The sequence below is a fragment of the Candoia aspera genome, chromosome 5, assembly GCF_035149785.1.
Source record: "Candoia aspera isolate rCanAsp1 chromosome 5, rCanAsp1.hap2, whole genome shotgun sequence".
Taxonomy (NCBI): domain Eukaryota; kingdom Metazoa; phylum Chordata; class Lepidosauria; order Squamata; family Boidae; genus Candoia; species Candoia aspera.
The window spans coordinates 15,948,539-15,976,402 of record NC_086157.1 but is presented as its reverse complement, the minus strand read 5'-3'; the positions used below and the strand labels follow the sequence as shown (position 1 = coordinate 15,976,402).

The 27,864-nt window shown below is 38.6% G+C and overlaps 1 protein-coding gene across 4 annotated transcripts; it reads right to left on the bottom strand.

The window, feature by feature from the left end:
- Positions 1 to 12,374: 12,374 nt before the first annotated feature.
- TGDS (TDP-glucose 4,6-dehydratase) lies at positions 12,375 to 27,253 on the bottom strand. Of its 4 annotated transcripts, none has more exons than XM_063304656.1 (12): positions 27,121 to 27,249; positions 25,731 to 25,797; positions 25,051 to 25,119; positions 23,973 to 24,063; positions 22,798 to 22,940; positions 22,130 to 22,240; positions 21,317 to 21,376; positions 20,205 to 20,248; positions 19,405 to 19,570; positions 18,451 to 18,509; positions 15,502 to 15,599; positions 12,375 to 13,016 (listed from the first exon to the last, which is right to left on the bottom strand). In XM_063304656.1, the coding sequence occupies exons 1-12, from the start codon at positions 27,207 to 27,209 to the stop codon at positions 12,931 to 12,933; spliced, it is 1,083 nt and encodes a 360-aa protein (XP_063160726.1). In that variant the 5' UTR covers positions 27,210 to 27,249; the 3' UTR covers positions 12,375 to 12,930. The 4 variants fall into 4 exon arrangements, with proteins under 4 accessions (XP_063160726.1, XP_063160727.1, XP_063160729.1 ...); XM_063304657.1 differs by having other exon boundaries at positions 22,130 to 22,228; positions 27,121 to 27,248; XM_063304658.1 differs by lacking the exon at positions 12,375 to 13,016 and adding an exon at positions 13,549 to 13,676 and having other exon boundaries at positions 27,121 to 27,253.
- Positions 27,254 to 27,864: the final 611 nt, after the last annotated feature.

The window sequence follows — 27,864 nt, the reverse complement described above, 5'->3', positions numbered from 1 at the left end:
GGTTAACGGACAATACTTCCAGATAGAATAGAAAAAAAACCTATTATTTTCTACCGATTTCTGGTTCACGACAGTGGAAATGATCCAGTATATACAGTTAGACGTCGTTTTCGTCCAGCGCAGCTTCTCGTGAATTAGCTGAACCTTCCACTAATAACAGTTTGCGTGCAACAGGTGAGAATCACTCATCCGGAATCTCCGCTTAAGGATTTTTGTTTTTTTTACGAGGCTGGTTGCATAGTTTTAAAAGGTACGTACTGTCTGAAAACACACGTTCTTTCAGTTAGAAGAAAATAACAAATTTCATGATGCAAATCTCACCGCTTAACCCTGCTGCCTCGATAACGGGTAGAAACAAACGACATAGTGGTACGGATTTAAATATAACAACTTGAGAGCAAGTCTAGCCCACTGAAGCCTATCACCAGGCGATCTTGAATTAAACACCATTGCTTGTCGCAACGACACTGCAGCTGCAACATTATACAGGTATTGTCATGTATGAGCAATGGAAAATGTCCCTCCTATCCTGGACAGGAGCCGGTTTTCCCATCTTAATCCAGCACCAGAATCGCGGTGCATAAACGCGGCTGCCTCGTCCCTGCCCACTTCCAGGAAGGCGCTTCCCCGCCCCATCCCGGTCCGGGTCTGCTGCCTTTCCAGCAAGACGCTCGCATCTCGGGCCGCGGGCCCCCTGCCTTCAACTATCTGCCTCTCAGAGCACCTCAGATCAAGTCTATTGTAGCCCTAAGGCCAGATACAATCAAAATATCTGGTAATAACAATATTGCATTTATATATAAATACAAAACAAAAACAATAAGTATGATAGGATCTAAAATTAAGAATAAAAATACTAAAATAAATCAAAATAAAACACTATTTTAAGAAATTCTAAACCTAAGTAATGGTGCAGCGTATCACACAGATGGCAGCACAAAACTGGGCAACCTTGGACAGTATTTCAAGTCATCCAAAAGAAGTAGCATTAAATAGAAATCATACTCCCTGTCTGGAAATTTCTTCAAAATTGGATGTATAAGGGTCTGTCTAGAGTCCTTATAGAGGACTCTATAGAAACACGTTTCTATTGAGCCATCACCACATGGACATAACCGAAGGTGCACAGGGACGCCCTTAAAATGTCCAATGAGAGCGTCTGGCTATCTGGGCAAGATGATTCCTCGGTATGGTGACCGCTGAGTTACGCTAAAGGCCATAGAGAAGCTCTGACAGCTGGTGGCTGTGAGTGAGTGAGTATGGAAGTAAGCCTTTTTCTTTTATTTCATGCTTACCTAATTAACAAAACCATTTTTAAACTTTTTAAAAAAATAGAAGTTAGAAACCAACTAAATACAAGCTAAGAAGAAAAATCTACCTTCTATTTTATACTTACCAACAGTCAATGGTTTACTAATGAATACACTACTATAACAAGCAGTACAAAATATTACTATAAGATATCACAGAATCTCTGCTGTAGTAACACATATTGTTGCATCCTTCGATTAGTAGAAAATATTGCCTTTTCCAAAACAAACACATTTCGAAAACCATTCCTTGACATCTCGAATAATATCACATTTCCAATTTCTCAATATGATTCTTTTAGCCACCCCCATCCAGCTCAATACAAACATAATTCTTGAAAAAAAGTCAAATTCCAAATCCTTGGTATATAGTTCAACATTCACATCCTTAAAATTTAAAGATTTTCACATAAATCTGCTTATATACATTAAAACACTATTACAAAAGGATACCAGATGATCACATGACCATATAATGAGTTAGTGAACCCTCAAATTTTTTTACATCTCCACCATTGAAAATCTGATGTCTGTCCTTTCAAATGTAATCTTGGGGAGTCCAATACACCCTAAATACAATTTTTGGATGAATCTAATCTTAGATATGTTGATACCATTTAAACATTTTTAAGGATTGATAAGGCTTTATCAGAGATTCCAGCTCTTTAGTCCATGTTTGAAATATCCCAGAAATGTCCACTTTAAAAATATTATTGAGCTTTTGATAGAGATATGTTATAGGTTTTATTTCTGTCATGGATTCCATCAAGTAAGAAAGGAACTCAGGTTGACTGATCTGTTAGTACATGCCTAAGTTGAAGATACCTCTACGGTTGCGAATTGGGAAGACCAAATTCAATTTGAAGTTGGGAGAAGTCCTTAAGACAGTCATTACTAACAGTTGTTTTAAAGTCATGATCCAGCTTGCACCCAAGCTTTCCAATAGAACAATTTACCACCAATTTTCAAAGTAGCATCTTTCCAAACAGTTCATGAGTCTCATTATCAAAACTTAATCTATGTCACAATGTAGCCCAAAGATTTCTTACCACTCACACTACTGGAAATAAAACACCTTTCCTGCTATATGTTGTTCTACTCAGTTGCCATGATTGCAAAGGAAATCAATAATTACTTTCCAACTTAGCCCAAAAAGGGTAATATTCAACTATCTTTTCATTCCGCATGCAAGTGGCTGATAAAATATTGGCCCAATGATATTTTTGCCAGTCTGCTAAATTAAAGCCACCTTCATCAAATGCTAATCTCAGTTTAGCTGAGGAAAACCTTGGTGGTCCACTATCCCAAATAAATTTCCCAAATAACTTATCAATTCAAAGGACATTTATTTGGTAAAATAGAAGTAAGTCTTACCTTATTTCCCTCTTTTTTCCTCAGCTGCCTGTAATATTCCAAGATCAAGCAGCCTGTCCTCAGCCACTCAACCAGATTTACTGCTAAGATTAATTGGAATCAATACTGGAACAGCACCCTTAGTTGTCTATTTCAGGAAAACAAACCTAAAATCAGTAGATTAAAGTATAAGGACAAACAGATTAGGGTGCAGACTTTCAGTTTACAAACATATATGGTTTAATACTCTTCATTCCAGGATCATTTGATTATATGCCATCAAGTTTTTGTTGACTCTCAGCAGTCACCTAGATAGATTTTCTCCATGAGTATGTGTCCCTAACCTGGTCCTTCAGCTCCTCCAATGGTGCACTCATCGCCACTGTGAGTCCCTCCCCCTTGCTGCTGGTCATCCTCTTCTTCTCTTTCCTCCCACCTTTCCTAGTATTAGAGCCTTCTCCAGAAAGCTGGGTCTTTGCATAATGTTTCCTTTCCATTATGCATTTTATTAAGTTTAAAGGGGAAAAAAAGCTATTAAAAAAAACTACAAAAAAAGAAAAACTAAAAAGGTGTGAAAACAAAAGAAATTTTTTTACAACATTACAAAAAGATGTGACTTCTGACTTTTAACAGCAAGGATACACAAAAATTTTCCATAATCAATCTCTTACCCTATATTAAAAACAATATCACATTATTTCTACAAATCATTCCCCTCTAGCACGTTATGAAAATCACTAAGTACGGTTACTCCTTCCTGTTATATTAAAATAAAGAAAAAAAAATCATATAAACCTCCTAAACAACTTCCCCCACCCAAAAAACACTTATTTAATTATTCCCTTCCTACTACTATTCTATACATTTCTGTCTCCTATAATAAAAATCAAACTAAAAAGCACATATGTTGTCTGCCATTATACCAAATAATACAACAGTTTTAATAATCTTAAACTTAATAAACCCAAAAAAGAGAAACAATTCAAAAGAATGACCATAAATCACATTTTTAAAAGCATCCAAATAAACATTTTGTACCCTAATAAACTTAATCCATATCCTTAAAAGCAAATAACATCAGTCAAACCCTAAAACCGATCCAGATAAACGTTCTTCAACCCTTATCCCACTTCAAAATAAACCAAAGCATTTACATATCCCCACAGAGGATTTTGTGCACAGAGCTTTCTCTTGACAAAATCAAACGGCCCAACTGCCTTCCTCAAAAATTTCAACTTCTCCATAACATTTCACCAAAAAGTCAATTTTACTTATTGCTTGCAGATCCCCCTCTCCATTGAATTTCTCCAACTCCACTATCCAATCTTCATCCACCATCTCAACAGAAATCCAAATATTCTTAGAAGAAACATTTCTATCACTGTTGAATTCCTCAGTTTATCCATGACATCCCCAACCAGGTGACACATTTTAAAACTCATATTTTCCACAATGTCCTGAATGTCTTGTATAAAAACTTGATAGGAGCAGAAAAGATCTGTTTAAAATCTTGATGGAAGTCAGAAAAAATCTGTTCAAAATCCTCCATGGGGTAGATTATGGTGCCCCCTAGGAGCTTAGCCAGCAAAAGTCGAAGATATGAAAAAGTTCTGAAGTATGTTTACACAAAGTGAAAGTGAGATAAACAGTTCCCAAGGGAAAGTAGAAACAGAAAGCTGAAGGTTTAAATCAGCCGATTCAACATGTAGGAAAATGCTAGTATCTTAAATTTGAAGATTTAATTTATTACCAAAATAATAACAGGAAGACAATTATTTACTCTCAATCCTCCTTTATATTTGGAAGGGAAACAAATTCCAAAACTTCAAAAAGAATGTTTTAAAAAAGTAATCCCAAAAATACTGATAATCACCAAGAGAGCCCGCTTCTCCTTGCTGTAGAAAGCCTCTCTTAGGGTACGCATACTTAAAAATATATATAAATTTGGTGATTCAGAAATGGGGTGGCCGGTCTTTGTGTCCCTTTAAGGCTACAGCACGGCTTGGAAAATGGTGATATCCCAGCCTCCCGTCTAGCTCTTGCCAGTCAAAAGCGAAATGTTTGCGATCTTCTAGCTGCAAGCAGCCATCCAGAGGGCGGATGGGGTGATTCCTGGTGTTTTCTTTCTTCCAGAGAACACACCTGGGCTTCAGGAAAACCTGCCTGAGCCTGAAAAAGATTGTCGCATTGTCAGTTCTGCCCACTGAGCCCATGGGTACAGCTGCTCAGTCTGCCATGTCCCCACTGGAAGTCCCCCTGCATAATGTTTCCAAAGTGGGATAATTTGAGCCTGGACATTTGAGCCTCAAGTGAGAACTCTGGGTTGATCTAGGATCATAAGGTAAAGGTAAAGGTTTCCCTTGACGTAAAGTCCAGTCTTGTCCAACTCTAGGGGGCGGTGCTCATCTCCATTTCAAAGCCGAAGAGCCGGTGTTTGTCCGTAGACACTTCCGGGTCATGTGGCCAGCATGACGACACGGAACGCCGTTACCTTCCCACCGAAGCGGTACTTATTGATCTACTCACATTTGCATGTTTTCGAACTGCTAGGTGAGCAGGAGCTGGGACTAGCAACGGGAGCTCACCCCGCCACGCGGATTCGAACCACCGACCTTCCGATTGGCAGCTCAGCGGTTTAACCCGCAGCGCCACCGCATCCCTATCTAGGATCATACCAGTAGACAAATGTTGTGAAATGCATTCACAAAAGTTTGTTGACGCATTTGGTTGACTAAGGCAGCAGCACAATAATTCTTCCACGTACATATGCCTAACAGAAAGTTCTGGAGTATCTCATAACAGCTCCTTAAATGTCACCATATTTAGCAATCCCCCCTCCCTTTTTTGCAAATAAAGCCCAACTTAGCCCTTCATCAACTACTCAAGGTTAGGTTACACTGAAGATAATGACTAGTTTCCCCCTATTCCTATTCCTTTATATCAGCATATAAACTTTATAATGAAGTTCCTTCAACTTGTAAACATTTCCAACAAACATTTGATACCCCATTATACATTTTGGACAACTTACTGGGAGTTAAATACCAATGGTACATCATTTTATAAACATTCTCTTTCAAATTATAATTCAGAGTAAATTTCATGTCTTTGTTCCACATTGTTGAAGCATAAAATTATACCCAAAATTTGGCTTCCAGCCAAACTATTTAAAAAACATGTTAATTGGTGGGCCCAGCTACTGGCTTCTTTATTCATGCTTACTGATCACTATGGTAAAATGCCAAATACTTGGCTCAACTCGATAATAATCCCAATTTACAAGAAAGGAGGGTTTGATAGGCCCAGTAATTTTCATCTATCTCAGGCAAGCTTTATGCTAAACATCTTGAATGCCGTCTACTAGATTGGATGTATACAAATGACATAACTGGTCCCAAACAGATAGGCTTCTGTAAAGGAAATTCTGCGATTGATCATTGCCTTACGTTGAATTTCCTAGTAGAAAAATATCCGAATTTGGGAAGGAAATAGCTCTTGTAGCATTTATAGATCTCAAAAGTGCATTTGATTTAATTCCGGGGGATGGACTATGGACCAAATTGAAGAACCAAGGAATCGACCCAAGGTTGTCATTTCTATTAAAGAAACTTCACATGGATACTTCTTGTCAAGTTAAATATTCGATCAAGGGTCATCTAACAGAGAGAATACTCACTCAGAAGGGGGCTAAGCAGGGCTGTGTTCTTGCCCCTCACCTTTTCAACCTCTTTCTGAATGATTTGGCTCACTCCCTTAGCTCAGTTAATGGTCACCCCGCGCCCCCCGTCTTGGCGGTCTTTCCACCCGTTACTTTATGCTGACGATACTACAGTCCTTTCTTGTTCGAGAGTGGGCTTACAAAGATACTTAGAGGCATTTTATAATTATTGTCAACGTAACTCACTCACCATTAACTTCTCTAAATCAAAGGTAATAATATTTGCCAAAAGATGGTGTTCGCTGAGATGATTCATGGGTAGTATGGAAACTGAACAAGTTGAAACTTTAAAAAAAAGTTTGGTCTAGTGGTGAAGGCGCTGGGCTAGAAACCGGGAGCCTGAGAGTCCTAGTCCCGCCTTAGGCATGAAAGCCGGCTGGGTGACCTCGGGCCAGCCCAGCTAACCTCACAGGGTTGTTGTCGTGGGGAAAATAGGAGGAGGAAGGAGTATTAGGTATGTTCGCCACCTTGAGTTATTTGTAAAAACAACAAATGTGGGATAATAAATAAATAAATAAATCTTGGCATTACATTTAGTTATAATCTTTCTTGGGTAACTCATCATCATAAGATAATTCATTTGGCCAATTGTTCGGCTGCCCAGATTAAACAATTTTATTTTACAAGAGGTAACCAATTTGCACCTGCAGCGATTAGAATATTTAAAGCCAAATCTTTATCCCAAATATTATGTGGTATCCCCATTTGGTTAGAAGCTTTTAATCATAAAGTAGAGGGTATTCAGGCAACCTTTTTGAGGCAGCTTCTAGGGGCTCCTAATTGCATCTTCTATCCCACAATTTGCTTAGAAACTGGTCAAAGTTTAATTGAAACTAAAGCTTGGATAATAGCAATTGAATACTGGCTTAGAATTTTATTTAGAGCTGCTCCTCGAAGTCTGTTATCATATCTTTAAAAAGATAAACATACTTCGCTTTGAATTCGACATATTACGTCGAAGCTCAGGCAAATCGGGATTGTAACTGAGGATTTCTCTCTCTCGGACGAAACCTACGTGTTTAGTATTATTAAACAGAGATTTTTGGACTTAGAATATCATAAACTCAGACCAGCTCAACCCCGTGTCCGTTCGCCTGCTACGCTTGGCATAGAAAATCATCTGGGCAGGATGGCACATTATTTGCATGACCTCGTGGCACCATCTCAGCGTAGGGCCTTCTTCCCGGCCAGAGTAAACATCTTCCCTTCCGAGGCGCTCTTCGGAAGGTACAAGCGCATTCCCGTCCACGAGAGGGTGTGTCTCTGTGGCAGCCCGGATACAATCCATCACATCATCTTTGACTGCCACTTATTTGTGTCTCTTCGGCATGAATTACTCTCAAAACCTTTAGAGGGTAAATACCCGTTAAATGCTGTAAATACTGTATCATCTTGCCAACATCTGAGTGATGCTGTATCTGAAACCACCTGAATTGTTGCCAAATTCCTGGAGGAAGTATTTAAAAGGAAATGTAATCAAATTTTTCAATGAGTATCGCTCTTCCTTTGCTACTCTCATTATATGTCAATGCCTTTTGTATTTTATTGCTTTTATAATGCCAATAAAGGTTTGATTGATACCCAAAATTCTTACCCATTGAATCAGAGTCTTTAACATATGCATCTTCTAAATTCAATTGCGACATTTTATACATTTTCTTAGTAAGATGCTCAGCGTTTGTACAAAATTCCATTTCAAACTGTGTTTTTTCAGGAACAAAATTATATACTTCCTTATCCAAATTAAACTGTTCTGACAGTTGTGCATAATTAAACTGGTGACAAATATGACCTTCCAATTTTAGCTGCTCCCTTCTTTTAAGTTTAGGTATACCTTCTTCAAAATTCAGCAAACCTTCATATCTCAACCAGCTTGGTTTGCCTGCCATCTCTCTTCTAAAAAAGGCTTCCTGAGGGGACAACCACACAGGTACATTAGGAGACAATTTTGGTTTATATTTATTCCAAACCCTCAGTATAGCACGCCCAACAAAGTTATTTTTAAAATCTTTATTAACTTTAACTCTTATCATACAAGTAGGCTTGCCACCCAAATCAGAGATCATGTCCTCCTAATTCCAATAATTTTGTGTCCTTCAAGGTCACCCAAACATTCATCTATAGCAAACAGCAGGCAACAAAATACAATTTCAAATCAGGCAAACCTAGACCTCGTTCTTTGGCATCTTGTAACAATTTATACTTAATTCTTAGTTTCTTCCCTTGCCAAATGAACTTAATATCTTTCTGCCCTTGTTTAAATGGTAGGTCTGTTGTCAAAATCGGTATTATCTGGAACGAAAACAACATTCTAGGCAAAACATCCATCTTAACCACAGATATCTGACCCATCAACAGTTGTAATTTTTCCCACCTTAACAAGTCTTTAACATCACTCCACAATTTAACATATTCTGGAACAAGATATAATTCGTGTTTGATAATGTCACCCCAAGTACCTGACCTTTTTTTCAATTATAAAACCAGTCTTACCCATCAGCATTTCTTGATTGTATGTAGTCATATTCTTGATCAACATTTTTTTACTTTAAGTCCAGCTAATGACCCAAATTCCTTTAATTTCTTCATCAAATGTGCAACAACATTCAAAGGGTCTTGTAATATTAAAACTAAATCATCAGCAAAGGCCCTCAGTTTAGAAGTTTGAAGATAAAGAAGACTTCCTTCTTTATCTTCAAACCCTTTGATTGTCTTGTCTAATGTATCTTTTCAGGACTACCAAAAGTAGAATAAAGAACAAAGGACACCCTTGCTTTGTTCCTTTCTGTATATGACAAGGCTCAGTTAAATTGGCATTTACAATATGTATTTTGAGGCACATAAATTGATTTACAGTAACTCCTTGAATAAAATTATCTCCAAAGTCCATATTTTCCCAAACTTTGAACATAAAAATCCAGTTCAAATTATCAAAGGCGTTCTCTGCATCTAAAAAGATAAGAGCTGCTTGCTGTTCATTGTGGTGTTGTAGATATTCTGTTATGTCCGAAACTATTCTCACGTTGTCTCTTAATTGCCTTTTGGGTAGAAACCCACATTGATCTTGGTGAATAAAGTCCTGTAAAATTTTCTTCATTCTTTCAGTCAATATTGAAGCAAATATTTTATAATCATTGGTCTATAATTCTTAGAGTAATATCTTGGCCTTCTTTTGGTAAAAGTGCAATATTGGCTTCTTTCCAAGAATCAGGCATTGCAGAGCCCTGCAAAATAGAATTAAAAAGCATAAGCTTTCAAGCTCACCAAAGCTTGCACTTCTTAAGAAAATTTGTTAGCCAGAAAAGGTGCTACCAGACCCCTCCTGATGCTCTGCTACCATAGACCAACACAGCTCTCCACCTACAATTCTAACAGTGGGTTACAGCAGGATACTGAGAGTAAGTGCTTGATTACAGATGGGTTTTGAAGAGGACTGATGTAAGGTTTCATCCCAACTTGAGAGCATTAAATCATGGCTGGGGAGACCCCAGTTCCAATTCCGAATCACACATGAAATTTGCGAGATAACTTTGGGGTGCTCATTATGTTGCAGCTCAACCTACTCCCAGACTGTTAGGAAAATAAATGTGTGGCAGATTGGGAGGTGTGGAAAAAGGGGGAATTCATTCAGACATTGGACTCAGTTCCATTAGTTACGTAGTAGATTTCACACACAATGGTGACCCCACTTTTTTTAAAGGACAAACTTGCACACAAAAAACAGCAAAGTACTATACTGTATCACTCTTTCAGCAGTTTCATCTATCAAGTTACTCAGCCAAATAACAGTATAAAGTTAGATACATTGGAACTCAAGTCAAAAATCAGCACACCAACCTCTTCCATTATGCATTTTCCACTTCAACTTGGACATTTTTTTTTCTTTTCTGAAACTGTTCCCTGAATCCAGGCTTGAATTAAACATTGTAATTCCGACACTCTGCACCAGTATACCTATTCATTGGCCCTGCTGGCTGGGGATGATGGAAGAGATTCCAACTGGCATTTGGGCCAAGAGTTTAGGGGTGTTCTGTTGCTGTTGTTTTTCATGATTGAGGCTATTGTTTTCACCTCGGCATCATGGGTTACTCATTAAGTAAAGGTAAAGGTTTCCCTTGACGTAAAGTCCAGTCGAATCCGACTCTAGGGGGCGGTGCTCATCTCCGTTTCTAAGCCTTTAGAGCCGGCGTTGTCCATAGGACACTTCTGGGTCATGTGGCCAGCATGACTCACGGAACGCCATTACCTTCCCACCGAAGCGGTACCTATTGATCTACTCACATTTGCATGTTTTCGAACTGCTAGGTGAGCAGGAGCTGGGATGAGCAACGGGAGCTCACCCCGCTGCGTGGTTTTTTGAACCGCCGACCTTCCGATCGACAGCTCAGCGGTTTAACCCGCAGCGCCACCGCGTCCCATTTGCGGTTACTCATTACAGCTGTTTTAATCCTTGGATGCCAGTCAGTCACTGTTGTGAGATGGGCAGCCATATAACTTACTTAAATAAAGGTAAGGTAATAAATGAACATCTACAGGGCTCTGATCTCCAAGGAGGGTGACAGTCCACACAGCAGAAAGTCTGCAGTACATCTATTCTGTGTACAGTAAGAGCAGACAGAATTGTTATTTAAGCTATACTTTTTCTGCAGGAGTGTTACAGTTATGGACCCAGTTTCTAAACTGCAATCATAATTTTATGTTTTGAGCATGCTATGGAGAAAACAGTAAGGTGTGCTTTTCAAGCAGTTCTGGAACTGGTGTTATTGCTGTAGTACGTTCAGTTGCATTATACAGCTATCATTTCTCAAGACCGGTGTGGCACTGCCTTGGCCGTGCAGATTCTGCCCTTCCTATCAGGTCAGCTAGAGACAGCCTGCTTAAGAACCTGTCCTCATGAAAAGGCAGGGGAACATGGGCCAGAAGACTTCTGCATCATGGAAAACATTGTCCCAGTGCTCCTGGCTTTCAGGAACCTTTCAAAATATTTTTAAGTTGGCACTTGATTATTTTAATACCTAGTGAGGATGAAGGGTTTTATTTTTTTGGATCATGTGGTTATTTTTACTAATTAGAATAAATGAGGATGCTGCTTAATATTTTTCTATACGCTGTCAAGTCGTTTGATTGTGGTGTTATAAAATGTTGTTAATAAATGTAACTTTGATCCTAACAAATGAATGGCTCAATATAGCCCATGTAAACATACCTTCTGTGGCTTCTGCCAATGAAGACAGCACGGCTTTGCAAAGCATTAGAAAGGGTTGTCTTGCAAAGCACAATGGAGAACAGTGTCAAAGCAGCTGCTTTTAAGGCTTATGTATGTAGCTGTGCATCAAATACACTTCCCCTGGGATCTCCAGCAAAGCAGGACAGCACACACAGCCCTTCTGCAATCCAGTGGGAGGGCTGCACCTGCATCTACCAAGAGAACAGGAAAGCCCAGAAGCAGCTGCATCGAGGACACAGCTGCATTTATGCTTCAAGAACTGCTCTGTCCTGCCTTCTAAGAGTCTTCACAAGTCAATTTCTAAAACAGTATCTAGAAAAAGTCCTTAAAGGTCACCCAAAACATTCTTTATACCAAACTAATCCAGATTTCTTACCTAAGCATTACAGAAGCAAAGGAACTGCCAAACCATATGACCTTTGCTACTTGATTAAACTGTTCTCTTAGATTTACAGCTGATGCTGAAGAGGTTTCCAAGAGGTGCAAGCATTGTTTTAGCATTCTTAGCAAAAATACAACAATCTACATGTTAGACTGGGCTGATGCTATTCCTACATGTTTCTTTTGAACCTGTGGAAGCTGGAAACCAGAGGAGGCTGACAAATGCATGTTAACCCAAAGAGGAGAGGTGGCCTCACACTTCTTCACATTCAGCTCAGAAGCAACTATCAGTCTGCTTTACACTAATCTTAAAGCACTAAATACCTTTAAAGGAATCTAATACTTTATCATTTCACACAGAAGATTTTTACACAGCAAATATAAAATATAATTGAAATATATTTTGTTATTCTGTTAAAATAGACTTTGTTGTCCACAAATCATAGCTTCTGTTGAGCAAGTGGAGAAAATCCTATCTCTTCAGTTCAGCTCTGGGATCATCAGACAGCACCACAGGACAGTATTTTAAAACAAGCAGATTTTTTCATGTCCTCTGGTAAACCAGGATGAAAAGTATGCCTACCTTTTAAGTATAAAATATTGTCTAGATTTTAATAATACTGATAATACAATATTGTAATGATACAAAAGAGCTATTTTAAAGTGCACTTTTAAGGAAAAAGAAGTTAATCCCATTGTCTTGAAATGTCATTTTAAAGCTTCAGTACTGGAGTGTTCATTAAATTAATTTGGCCCCAAAGAGGATTACGTTGACAGTTCAAAACTTCCATTCTATTTTCCTTCTCAGTTTGGCTGATACTTGTTTCTTGAATACAATATGCCTTCAACTTCAGCCACTCAAGTCTTTTTTCCTTAATGTGTTCTTGAGGTAGGATGATTTCCTCCTTCTTTTTTTCTTTCCAGCTCTGATGCATACAAATTCATACAGATTCTCCAGCAACAGGAAATGGCTCCAAAGCCTTTTCTGGATTTTTCCAGTTGTGGAAGTTCTCTTGATACCATTCAACTAGGATTTTAAAAAAAGGAATAGTTTATAGCATAAACACTCTTCTAAGGCAAATCCATGCAAGTTTTTATTAAAAAATTTAATGAATCTAGTTGCTAACAACCTACTTACAATCTTCACTGTAATTAACAACCTACTTACTAATCACTAACAATCTACTTACAACCTACAAGGGCTCTCTGTATATTAAGAACTATTCCAACAGTTTTCAGTTTGAAGGAGTTTCTCATCCAATGATAGAAAAAAATATGCTATAAAACCATGGCTGTACCTGATTTACCAGGAGTGCCCACGGGCACCCACTCAGCAGCTGCTGGTAAGCTGCTGGTCCGGCAGGAGGAAATGGGCGATGACAAATTTGATAAATAAATAAAAATAAATAAAATATGCCTTTGCCTGGGATCAGACTGCAGCTGCAGCAGCAGCTCTGGTATCCCAGGAAAAGATGGAACTGTTTTCAGGCGTTACAAACAGCTGCTATGCATGTGCCCAAATATCCACACCCTGCTCGCTCGGAAGCATCTGGTTCCCTTTCAATCCCAAACACTCCACATGTATTTGCCCAGTATTTACTGAGCAGGAAAGGTTTGTTTTCTAGATAATTTCATGGGATTTCAATGGGATGGGAGTCATCCTGCATTCTGCAAAGTTTAGCAGAAGCTGTTGAAAGCAAAGGAATTAGCATCGGGTACAAATCACTGCAGCATTTGCCCTGGCAGCTAATTCCAAAAGCAGAATGCCTTGGAAGTATAGCTTCTACCTAAAAAGGGCTGCTTCTCTGTTGAATGTAACCTTTTTGCAATTTCCAGGGTGGTTTTTAAGAGGTGGCAAGCCTAGATGGACTAGCTGTGGAAGCTGGAAACAGCAAGGATTTTACAATTATTTTTCTGTTGGTTTCTCCTGGGGGGTGGGTCAGGGCCAGTTTAAATAATGGGCCACCTTATGTTCAAATAAATAAAATATATTTACTCCTATCCCAGGTAATACCTCACACGTTCAAATGTGGATCCTCATCCACAAATGTTTCTTGTCTTTCAGGTACTGAAAATCTCGTGTTTTTCTGGAGAACCAGAATATTCCAAAAGGGGGAAAAGATGTCAACTATATTATGTAGCATATATTCTTCAAGAATGAAGGGCCTTCCACAAGGACTTGTAGAAGTTTGCAAAGAGGCAGAGGGGCTCTTTCATAAATGGAGATGCCTGTCACTCACACAAAGGAGTTTTTGGATCCCATTCATTAATGTTTTCAGGACAGGATGAAAGAAAAAGAAAGAAAGAAAGAAAGAAAGAAAGAAAGAAAGAAAGAAAGAAAGAAAGAAAGAAAGAAGGAAAGAAAAAGATTTCCCCACCCTATTTATAGCTAAAGAATAATTAGCATGTGAGATGACTGGGAATTCCAAGATCCATAATATCAAAATATCTGAGGGATGTCACTAACCAAGAAGTAAATGCCACCAAACTCAATAAGCCTTAATACTGAGTGAATGAGAAAATAAGACCATCAAAAGGACCCTGATGCTAGATCAGGTCCTCGGCCCATGTAGTCCATCATTCTGAGTCCCACAGTGGCCAATGGGATGCATTTGGGAATTTACAAGTGGACCAGCGAATTTACAAGTGGACCAGGGGTTATAGCTTTTTTCCACTCCCCCTTCCCAACAGGGGTGTTTTCTAAATTAAGCAACCACTCATTTCGATGGGTGGTATTATTATTATTATTATTTGCCATCAAGTCAACATCAACTCTTACTACTTAAAAGGAACTTCTCTAGGATGATCTATCCTAACCTGGTCCTTCAGTGCCCTCATCACCACTGTAGCTGAGTCCATCCACCTTGCTGCTGGTCATCCTCTTCTTCTTTCCTTCCACCTTTCCCAGCATTATGGTCTTCTCCAGAGAGCTAAGTATAATAAACCTAATATACTGTATACATGGAACCTAATATATAAATGAAACCTAAACCTGAGAGCTGCAATTTTTGGAGGGCAGAAATGCATCATTTAAACAATGAAACTGAACACACAGAATCATGCAAGCAGTAACATAAAATGTACCTTGTTCAAACAAAAATGCAGCATGTAAAATATATAAAAATGAATTAGCTACTTTCTGCTGTTCTTACAACTGAGCATTGAGCTCTCGGTGTGAATCTAAGACCTGACAGCCGGACAAATGAAACCCAAGGTTAAGTAGTCGGGTTGCCAGGTATAATTGCTGCTCTGACACAGATCATTTGTGCTCAGATTTCCACCTGCCTCCAGCAGCAGGATCCTTGCAACATACATTGTGCACTCTCAGGCTGATAAAACTAAGCTCATAAAACTCAAAAGCAAGTTTAAGTTCCTCGCTGTAGAAACAGCAACTTTAACTGTCCAATTCTGTGACAAATTAATGGGTGAACTGTGCAAACTTTATTTTCCAAATTAGCTTATAATGGCTGTTCATTTCCATTCTACCCCATTCCAATGTACAGATAACATACTTGTTTTCTTGATTCCTTCCTTCCAAGACACCTTAGGCTTCCAGCCCAAGCTATACATTTTTCCAGAATTCATTGGATATCCCATGTCATTTGTAGGTCTTAAAAAAACAAAAAGAGTCTTTCAATAGAAACATCTTATTTCCAGCAGCATTTCTATCCATTATCACAAAGGCACCTTCCTTTGGATCAATCCTTAAGTTGAAACAGACCCTTCCTTCTGCTACTAAAATATGCACATTTAAGTAGAACTAAGTTGAACATTAATCCACACTAATCAGTCATACCACTGAAATAATTTAAAATATCAAATTAAGTAGCTACAGCCACAGGATAGGAGTAGCAGCACTGGAGAAAGTAATAATTCAGTTACGCAGAAATGTCCAATGTGAAATGTGACCATTTCTTTAAAAAAAAAAAAAAAGGAAATTTGTGCCTTCAAGTCAGTGTTGACTCATGGCGATGCCTAGACAAGTCCCTGCAGTTTTCTTGGCAACATTTTTGGAAGTGGTTTGCTATTGCCTTCTTCCTAGAGCTGGGAGGGAGTGACTGGCCCAAGGTCACCCAGCTGGCTTCATGCTTAAGGCTGGACTAGAACTCACAGTTTCCCAGTTTCTAGCCTGGTGCCTTAACCACTGCACCAAACTGACTCTCACTTTCTCTAAAGACAACCTTAAAATAAATAAGCAACATAATGTAGGCAATCAAATTGTACAGTTCTAGATTACTGTCCCTAGGAAAAAAGAGACTGTGTATATATTTTAATACATTTAGATCAAATATACTTTGGATTTTACTTTGCATAACCTATTCCATCTTTACTGAACAGAGATGGAATATGTACAGTACATTAAAACAAAAAGGCAGACATAATTTAAACATACCAAACCAGATGTAAATCAATTCAGAGCATCAGATTTTAGCAGGGATTTTAGCAATCCCATCTTCGTTGCTATATTTCAGAACATTTTGCAGAAAATGTAACAAATCCAGAAAAGGATATTTGAAGTCGCTTGTCATGTCTACTTTAACAAGCACATGGAATGCTCAAAATATCCTCAGATAAACTAATCCCTAAGGCATCAGTTTCAGGATAAATAATTTAACACAGGTGGCCCCACATTACCCACATCACATGCATACTTGTACTCTAAGTGCAAGTTCATTTTACTCATCCGCACCACCACTTACTTAACATGAAGCTAAAAAGCACAGAGGCATTTATGTTATGTAACTTAATAAGCAGAGAGAAGAAAAAGGTATTTCAGAAGCTATACATGATTTATTTTACAAGGATCTCAGCTGTGTTGCAGTATTTAATTGTGTTGCTTCAAACAACTATTATCCAATGAATTTATTGGATAAATCTGACTTCTCTAACTCCAGCTCTAAGTGCTAGCTTTTTCTAGAAAATCAAAATATTGTTTAACAGCAGAAATGCCTCAAATAGTCTCAGCTGAGTCATCTGACTATATTATTATTCTTAAAGTGTGTCTATCTCCACTCTTTTGGCTAAAGGGAGGGGAGGGGAGGGGAGGGGAGGGGAGGGGAGGGGAGGGGAGGGGAGGGGAGGGGAGGGGGGGGAAATACACCACACAATGAGATATTTTTTTGCGTTTCAGTATCCATATAAACTGCTGACAGTTGCTGAAGATGGCACTGGAGACTTTAAAGGCAATTATCTCCAAATCAGCACTCAGTATTTGCTAACAACCAAGCAAGTACACTAGTAATTCCCTATCTCTTTGATGTTTCCAAGCTTTTATGCAGTCTAATCCTTACAGATTATCCCTTCTATTTGAAATTGGTCATACATTTTTAATTCTTCATCTTCCAACTGCACCCAGTGCCTCTTATGTTCAATAAAGATGAGTCACTCTTCATAAACATTTCTAAGTATTCTTTAGTGTCAACGGACAATGCTTAATTTTTGTTGATAGCAAATCACTCCTTTTCAAGAATCCCTGTGCAGATGGTAATTTTGCTAATCTTTTAAAACAAGATAAGGTAGGCAATTAACAAAACTGAGACGAGAAGCAATGAAAATGGAAAAACATACAGTATGGCAAGACAATACGCTAATGACAAAAAACAAATTATGAAACAGAACTGTTAGACAGTTTAATCTAGTGGTTAAGGCACCAGGCTAGGAACCAGGAGACAGAGTTCTAGTCCCGCTTTAGGCATGAAAGCTGGCTGGGTGACCTTGGGCCAGTCACTCGCTCTCAGCCCAACCCACCTCACAGGGTTGTTGTTGTGGGGAAAATAGGAGGAGGAAGGAGCATTAGGTATGTTCCCTGCCTTGAGTTATTTATAAAAATAATAAAGGCAGGATAAAAAAAATCTTTTTTTAATCTTTTTTTTTTAATTGTAAAGGAAACATACTTCCTTACTCCACACAAACAAATGCATTTAAAGCTTTTCCCTCCCCAGGTTCAATCTTTCCTAGTTTTTGAAATCTAAGACTTATGACTAGTGAAAATTAGTCTGTCAGTACAAGCTTTTAGAAAGTTTAAATTTTCATCTGCGTGACAAAAAATGTTTCAAGCTACAGCTTTTCTCTCAACTCTGGAACTGAAAAGGTGGAGGGGAACCAGTTCAGTGTTATGCAGAAATGCCCTCCCATTTCTACCTGGAAGACTAACAAAAAACTGGGGATTATCTTGATCAAACTTGCCAAGTCCCCTACAAGCCTCTCCCCTTTTTTTCTGCTCTGGGTAGGAAAGGCAGTGCACTAAAGCTCCATGCTGTCTTCTGGATACAACCACCAGTCCCACAAAGGAATGGGCCAGGCAACCTTGGGGTTTGGCCTGTCCACATTCTCTCAGAATTGACAGTTAGGTCTCTCACTCTGTGGCAAACAGTAACATTTTAGATGATTGTAAAAAAGGAAAGCACTCCAAACAAATGACTTGAAATGAAGCCTATTCTTGGAGAACATCATTGTCTTACCTGTCTTTAACATAGTCCATCCAGTATTCTATCTCGGCTTCTGAACTAGTATTTTTAATCTGACAGCGAGGAAAAGATGCATATTACCAATGAAATATTTGACAATGTGCATTGATTTGGGTAACTTTCTTTGAAAAGATTCTCAATGAATAAATGGATAGCATTTACATGAAATCGTTATTAATGTACTTCAACCAGGACTAATCTCATTGACATTAGCAGGACTATTCCAAACATAAGGCACAACATAAATATTATAGAATTACGGATGCAAAAAGAGTAACTAATGGGAAGGCATGGAAGGGTAGACATGGTCCATTTTTCTATTTTGGAACTGTTGCGGGCACAGTCTCACAATGGCTGCCTGACCTCAAAAGCTGCAACTAGTGGGAAAGAGATGACTATGAATCTTACATTAATTTAAAAAAAAATTCTGACTATGCTGTAACACTATGAACCCCATCACTGAAGATTTGTTCATATATTCTGCATGGCTCCTCAACCATTTGTATCACTTTAAAAGCAGAAGATACAGTGATGTGGACATGGTAGTCACAAAACAGAACTATAATAGAGAAAATCCAGTAATGCATAATTTCAGTGGACCCAGCCCTTATAACAGACAAGCCATCTGCTCCCCTGGACTAAGTCTGAGGATCCTTTTTTCTGATTTGAGCAGACCTACATCACAGGAAAGAGTCTGAAGGACACAAGAGCCAAGGAGATTTCTCTTATACCTCCACAATATTGATCCATCCTTGTGCTTTGTCATGTGACTATTTTTTCCATTACAGAATTTCAAACGTTAAAAAAATGGAAGCAAAAAGAAGTTCAAAATGTCCAAGGTTTAAATTAAAACCAAGATCTGTCTGTTCAATGAAATGCTCAAGTCACCTCTTGCCTATTTTACTGGTGTTGCTTAGGCTGCCTATTTTCAGTTTACTTATTACTCACAAGGTGGATTAATTCCTTTGCAAGCTGTGTAATAGACATTGCAAAACCAGTCCCAATGTTGTAGATTTCACCTGGCTGCCCCTTCTTCAGAATGGTAAGAAATGCTTCCGCTACATCACTAGCATAAAGAAAATTTCTTTTCTGAAGTCCTGAACCATGAATGCAACTAAAGAAAAAGACAAAAGAGTGGATATTTTTAATATGGATCATTAAAAGCAAGGCCCTCACTAATAACAGAATGGCCTAATCACGTTTTCAAGGAGTAACACTCACTAAAAGTTAGAAGAAACCTCTAAAACTTTCATTTTATTATTCAAACTGGTTGTCTTTGCTGGGTAAACTGTGCAAAAAAGAAGAGCAAAGTGCAAAGCAAATGATAATTTATCTTCCATTTTTATCAACAACAAAATTACAGATGACACATGTAATATCATTCATAAACTGCAAATTGCTGGGGGCGGGGGATAGTGGGAGAGAGAAAGATTTACGTACATACAGGCATACAGCTCCCTCAACCAAGGTTTTAGATTAGTGAAAAGCAAAAAATAATGAATGTGAACTAGCACAAATCCTATGACCTCTGCTGGTGGAACAAGATATTAAACAAACAAATTCCCATTAGATCAAAAGCAATATGCACACAAAAATAGCTCTAGGCTTCATGGGGGTCTCTAAGATGGGAACTAATTTTATAGGTATAACCAATTTTTAGCCATATTTTCAGTTTTCAGAGTGTAACATGGTTTGTTTTCTTAGAAACACGGTTGTTGTTTTTAAATGTCCATGAATTTAACACATACCATTTTCTATTCTGCTGCAAGAGAGAAATGAACTTAGGAATAACCTAGGAAATATAAAAGACAAAATGAACAGTTGTTAACAGTCATGCTACTTTAAAACAGAATGATGCAGCTTCATTGCTGAGGTATGTTCTCACTACTACTAGCAACATACATAAAAATTCCTACCTTCCATCAAAAGGATTGCATGGAGTTGTGCATCCAGTAATTGCGGAGGAGGGGGGACTAAACTCAAGCCTTGCTTCAACTCCAAGGCAGATGATTAAAAGGGAAAGTGGTGGCAAGTAACAGGCACACATCACAGGTGCTGCAGGAGGGCAGAGAGGAACTGCATGTACAGCAACACGAGATGGGCGGTGAAGAAATATGATAAATAAAATAAACTGTACAGGGCGCTTCCTATCCAGCTGGAATTCTTAAAGCAGCAAAGCCCATTTTCACATACTAGAAACTTGAGCTAGATTACAACATTCATGCTGTTCATTCTTTATATTAAAACTCCTCAAAATACAGGCCAGACACAGAGCTGTTATATAATTGGGCTACGACTGGAGATAAAACTAAAACTAATCCTTTTGCAGGCAATCCGCTCCTCTGGGGGGAGATGGGCAGTGGTAAAATTTGATGAAATAAAAATAAAAATTATCAGTGACAGAGAGATTCACAAAAGTTAAGTATTATCACTTTCTAGCCCAAAGATGGCCAACAGTCTCTGGTCACATCCTACTCCAAAATAATTGGAAGTCTTATCCCAGTAATTGGAATAAGTAGTAATTGGAGTAGGATGTGACCAGAATAGTAACTGTAGTAATTGGAGACCCTTCAACCAAGTTACAAAAAAACTCCTACCCACCAGAAATCTCAAAACTTCAAGTTGGATGTAAAATAAGATAGTACAATTTAGACTGTACTTAGTCTACAATGAACTTAATGCACAATTCCATACAATGGGGTTTGTACAAGTCTGTTTATTATATCTGGTCATATCATGAATTGTCCTAAAAAGGGTATGAAGTTTGTTACTTCCTCATGGAACAGATATTTATGTCTGTTCATGATAAATTATGAAAGTTTAAGAAACTAAAAAGTAGAATGGCCTTCATTTAACTTACTTTTTCTGGAAACTGATGGGGTCCATAGACATTGCTGCTCCGTGTGATAACCACTGGAAACTTTAACGTATACATGACAACTGTATTAAAATGAACCCAGTCAAAATTGCTATTAATGACCTAACATGAATGATATCCAGTTAAACCCATTTCTGATGGCATAATTTCTATTGCCACAACAGCAGCAATCCCACTACAGTTTTTTGCTTCTTCAGATTCTACTGCTAAGGACTGATATCCAAGTGCACTCATGTAATGCCTAACTTTACCCGTTACTTTTTCCCAATAGAACAACAACAAAAAGATACACATTGCTAAGGCAGAAAGGCTAAGATCAAAATGGCACATTTAGCAGAAGGATCTGACTTGACCCACTGAACTTAACTTTCAAGATGAAAGCCCAAGGAACAAGCTGGCTTCTAAAAACAGGGGTGAGCAATCTGGGCTCCCTAAGCCACACATAATGTCCAAATCTGCTTCCGAACAAGTTGCTAAAAATTAGTGGCAAGATTCCTCCCCATTTGGAGCAAAGAATAGTAGAAAACTATAGTGTGAAAGTTATTAAAATAACTTTCATATAGTTTTAAAATACCCAGTTCTTTCCCCCCGCTAAACTAAAGGCACAACCTTACCATGGCATATGGTGGGCCTCAATCTCCTCCAATTAAGTATGGCCTCCAAGTTGCCCTCCCCAGCTCTAGGAGGACAAATCACTAGCTTTAGGGCCCCTTTTTTGTTCATTCACATCTGTTATTGGAAATCAACAGATAACTGATAGAAGCATTTACAACCTCCAATGTCTTTTCTGCTCACCTGATATCTTTCCCAGTAAGACTGGACAAAGCGTTCAGCAGCTGCCTTAGATATTGCATAAGGATTTGTTGGTTGTTTGGGTGAGGATTCATCAAATTCCTGCAGCAAAAGCTTTAAATGAAGTAAATTTTCACACAGATCGAGCAGCGGATTACAAATGGCTTTTGTTAATTAGTACAAGAAACAACTGTACAACAATTAGTACAAGAAACAATTATTAAGCATCCAGCTGGAAAATATACTGTATACTGTAGTCATAATTTGTTCTGCTTACTTGTACATCAAACTACCATCAGGAAAAGTTCCTCAAGTATGCAGAAATGGGCATCTTCAATGCCTTCTTTTAACAGGAAACAGCATAAGGATTTAAGATATTGAAATATCAGCTATAATCTCTGTGCAGTCAGGACCAAAAATATTGGAAAAAGGGTAACTGTTTTGGCATTTGGCCTCTGTACACCACCACACTGAAGTTGAAAGGAAACACTGGCTTGAATGGTTAGTGCCCCACTTTTGTCAAACCCCTTGAATTACAGCTGAAAGTCCTGACTTCGCTCCCATCTGGGTGTGTTTCCTTTCAACTGACTGTATAAGAGTTTGCAGCTGTTAAATCATCCAGATCCACAGAAAGCCAAGCAAGAGACTTCAGTCGATAATATCCAGCTCACCTTATCACAACTTCCTCCATAAACTTCATCAGTACTGACATACACAAACTTTTCCACATCAGCCTTATAAGCAGCCCGAAGCAGAACGTACGTTCCATAAACATTAACATAGTTGAACTCAAGTTTGTGCCAAAATGAAAGATCTGAATTTTCAGTCAAAAAGAACAGAGAGGGTGTCACTTTGACAACTGAAAACAATTACAATCCTTAACAGAATGCTCTGATAGAAAAATACATTCTTTATCCCCCAAACATCACACAACAAAATGCTTCTAAAATGTTAAGGCTGTAACTTGATAGTCCGTGGGAGCATGGAGCACGGACCGCAGCTCAGGGAAGTTCTTTGTCTTTGTGAACAGAGGGGAAGAGCTGTCCTCATAAACCTCCCCACTTTGGGCAAAGAAATCCTTGCTAATGCTAATATATTGAGAGAACGCTGAAAGTCTAGATATTAAATAAGTGGAGCTTATGCACAGTAATGTTATTGCATTTTAAGTAATGTTTTATGTTTATGTTTAGGAGAGATTGCCTGTTTTTTAAAAATTAAAAAGCCAGAAATGAATATTTTAAATAAACACATAGCATTTTAGACTGAATAGCTAGATATTCTAAAATTGATTATCATACTTAGTACCATACAAATGGGGAAAACGTACAATGTTTAAAATTATTTTTAAAGGCCAGAATCAAATGCATAATTAAGCATACTAATCTTAGAAACTGGAATGAGAACACAAGTCTCATAATGGCTATGGACCTTTTATGAATCTGTACATATTCAATTTCCTTTCTGCAACCATAAGAACTGAAGACCTTCATTAAAAGGTAAGATTTTTCAAACATTCTTGTAAACATAGCAGCAACACAAGAAAAACTCAGCAAAAATAATTCTTGTGCTGCACTTAGATATAAGCTCATACCAAATAAAACATTAAAGAATAAATGTACTAAACAGAATGTCTACAAATTGCTTCATTTAATCTATACAGTAGCAGTGTTACGGTTCACCAGCTGGCAAACTGCAATATTTAAGTCTCCACCACCAGCCACATCAAAATATGCAGCCTATTACATGAAACATTGCCTCTGTCCCTTCCGTGAAACCTGGAAGCTATTCAATAATGTTTTATCAATCCTGCAAGATGGTGACAATTACAGGGATATGCCATGCTCACCTACATGCGTTTGAGCTGCAAAATGTAACACTATATCAATTTTCTCAGTCTCAAATAATTCTTTTATGAAATTGGGTTCACAGATGTCTCCCTAATAAAGAAAAAGGAAAATATAAAATGAGTATGAAACAGCAAGTTTTTTTTCCCAATGGTAAGCATTTGATATATAATTGGTATATAATGTTATGGAAAATTGTAGGCTTTCATCTCAGTTTTCATCTTGTAACAACTGCATAGTAGAATCAGAGAGCTGGATGGGGGGATTTTACACCAATTCCAACTTGCTTAGTACAGGAATCTAAATTAGGATTAGCACTGTTCTCTTCTGCTACCCCCCCAATCAAAACTAAATATAATCAGAACTTCAATCATAGGACTTGATTTCCACATCCCTGATCATAGTCATCAAAATTCCCTGAAATGTTTTCAGTTACTTGGAATTCTTCTTAAAATACAATGTCCAGAACTGGCCACAGTACTCGAGGGGCAGTCTGACCAAAGCAGAATAAAATGGAACAATTATTTTCCGTGGTTTGGAAACTATACTTCTGTTAAAGCAGCCTAACTTTGCATTTGCATTTTTAGCCACCATACCATATTGCTGACTCAAATTTAGTTTGCAATCAACTATTCCAAAAACTTTTCCCCAAGTACTATTACCATGCCAGTATCCTCCATCCTCCATTTGTATATTTGACTTGGGTCCTAGGTAAAGAACTTTGTCTTCACCTGTTCACTTTCATTTTGTTATTTTTAACCCAACTCTCAAATTTACTCAAACTGTTTTGTATTATATATCTGTCCTAACCTTCTCATCCAATTCTGGGTTACCTGCAAATTTATTAATCAATCTCTCCAATCAACCCCTCCTTTTCACTCAAGTTATTAATAAATCTTCTGAAGATAGACAGCCTGGGAGTATGGCACCCTACTTGACACCTTGTTCCAGTACAATGAGGAACTACTGACGATCACTCTTTGAGTCTAATTCAAGTCAACTATATCTTGTCATGCCACCCAACTCACTACCTTGCAAGGAGTGAAACCTTAGTCATTTGATTTTAAAAACACAGCTTACCTGAACAAATTTGTAGTTTTCTTTCTCAGAAACTGTCTTAAGATTTGTTAAGCTTGCACAGTAGTCCAGCTTAACAAAAACAGAAAAGGAAAGAGAGAGAGTAAGTATTTTACATGAGAGGTTGCTAAAAACCAGACTTTTTTCAGAATAAATGCTTTGATCCAGGAGTTCCAACTTTTGCAGAAACTCTGTGGCTTCACAAGGTCACAGGTACATGCCTGCCTTCCCCTTCACATTAGTGTTGCAATGCTGATATCCCACTGCCACAATTGTTTGTCATAATTGCTGGGTAAAGGTATACATTCATAAGCACTCTTTGTGCTTGGGCAAAATTGGATCAAGAAAAATGAACAAGTTTTGCTATGATTTTCAGCATTCTTCTATGTTTTTAGAAACTGAATAATACAAACTCTTATTTAGTAGCAGAATTTGTTCTATGATTTACACCTATGATTCAGAATTCACAGGCATGCTCAGCTATAAAGAAATGTGGGTATGTAAATTCATCCACTTTAAACACTATTAGCACACCAACTGTTAGGAACAGGTTACAGCCTCAGAACCCTGGGGCAACACCTTAGACTCCCCTCCCACCATCTCATTGGCCTGACAGTACAACTCTTTTTAGGGTACAGCCCGCCTGTCAAATATATTCATTTTACTTAAACCAACCGTCTTACCTTATCCAGATTAATGATCATATAGTTTGGATACTTTTCCACAAGCAAAGCTATCACGTGGGAAGCACTGTCAATTTTGGAAGAGAAAACACAGATGGTGAACATATCTCAAATGCAGAACACACACCAAAATTCAGTCATTTTTCTAAATCTTGTTCATGTACAGCAATTCAATAGCTTCCCTCATTTTTTGCTCTGGCAGTAAGATCAGGAGGTGTACTTTCATTTCTGCTTCTCTCTTTCAGCCCAAATTAAGACATTTGATTATCTCTCAATCAAAACTAAGAAATATGCCATAATTAAGAGGAGTGGAATCTTTTTTAGTACTTTGAGAAATGCTCACAGGACACTGCAATAATGATACAATTTGTTTTGATGTTCTTTAAACCATGTATTTAACACGACTAGTTTTGTGGGAAACAAACTAGCAAAACTTTAAATATGCAAGGTTACGGTCAATTAGAGAAATTCAAATATTTTTCAGTCTCAGATATGAGGCCTGAAAAGTGTATTGTCAGGTAGAGGTTTAATACAAAAGAAATTGAGATTTGGAGTGAGGAAATGTATAGGAAGAGGCTTTCTTTTTTTAAAGGCAGAATACAGAGAGACTTGAGAGCACAGAAGCAGCCTTCACCAGGTGAACTTCCTCTCTGGGTTTCAAATGCACAGTATGGATGAGAATATTACTGAATCAAATAGAAAAACTTTTCCAAGAAAAAGCATTTGGTTATGGCCAATGGAAAGGAAAGAAGTCTGGGACAGCAGCTAACTTGTTATCGCGTGTGTGTGTGTGTGTGTGTGTGTGTGTGTGAGAGAGAGAGAGAGAGAGAGAGAGAGAGAAACAAGACCTCCTACTGAAGCTCTAACCTGAACTGAGTAATTTAGCTTATTTTTACTTGTACATGGTTCAGACAGAACTGTTAAGCAACTTACTGTGTACCTACTTTAGGAATTCAAAAGCAGATGCTACCGTTCCGTTTCCTTACATGGAGGAAGTAGTTCTACCTCTATTTATGGTGTTTTGGGATATAAATATTGCACAGGTATATTTAAATTTTTCTCTCTAAGAACATAAACACATTTTTATATAGTCCCAAATCATACATTTATTTTGTTTTTGCATAGCTCGTTTTCAATGTTTAGTCTTATTTTTATAATTACTGTTTCGAGCTTCAATTTAAAAAAAAAAAAACCCTCACAGCTGTCCTTCCCACTCAAACACACCTTAAGTGGCTACTTTTTCTCAGTTTTTCTTTAGCTACCGAATGACTCGCGTCGGGATGTTCGGACAGCGCATTCTTTAGAGTTGCCCATTTCCCGGAAGCTAAGAAAACCAAACACGAAACGAGCCGCCGCCGCCGCCCCTCCTCTACTCCCCGCAGAAACTCACATGAAGCCGGCGCCTCCCGTCACCAAGACGCGCTTCGCCAAGCCCCGCGACAGCGGAGCCCTTCCAACCCGCAGGCCCTCCGCGGACATTCTCCCGCGGAGCGAGCCGGGCTCCACTTCCGCCCCTTACGTCAATTCCGTCCGCGAGGGCGATCTTCTCGCGCGCGCTCTGCCCGGGGAGCCGGGAGGCTCATTGGCGCCTGCTCCGGGGCCTGTCACGTCTGCAACGCGGCGCCCGCGAGCCTGCAAGCGATGGGTGCTGTGGTCCAACGTCGCAGTAGTAAGACCGATTTCTTAGTCAGGGACCTTTGCACAGTGCCAGGAGAAAGCAAATCAAACTTGAAGCCAACCAAGAGGACCGGATTCCATAAAAGCATTGTCAGGTTGTCCTCTGGCCGGATTAAAGATGTTGCGGGAACCTAAGCAACTGAACGTCTCAACGAGCAAGCAGGAATGGTATTCCAAACGCCTTGGGCCCAGGAAGCTCTCCTTCCAGCTGCTGACATAAAGCCAGCGTTCAGGATCTAAGGAGGCGGCCACGTTTAGAGGACATGCGAATTCATTTAGTCTAATGGGCTTACAGTAGACTTCTGAGATGGAATAACCTTTTCCGCTCCCAAAAAGAGAATCATTCAAACTAGTTTACCAAATACGTTTAAAAGCATTTTTCATTCACGCGCATTTGGGACAAGCTGGAGTTAGATGGAGCTGCTGGCATTAAGGCCACGCGGGCTCAGAATTAGTC

What these genes read in the sequence shown, in the direction of transcription:
- TGDS (XM_063304656.1), bottom strand. Translation starts at nt 27,209, where the DNA reads ATGTCCGCGGAGGGCCTGCGGGTTGGAAGGGCTCCGCTGTCGCGGGGC. An exon ending in TGCAGCTCAAACGCATGTAG is followed by an intron (nt 22,941 to 23,972) that starts GTGAGCATGGCA and finishes CTGAAAATTCAG; the next exon opens with ATCTTTCATTTTGGCACAAA. An exon ending in ATGGAGGAAGTTGTGATAAG is followed by an intron (nt 22,241 to 22,797) that starts GTGAGCTGGATA and finishes CTTCATTTAAAG; the next exon opens with CTTTTGCTGCAGGAATTTGA.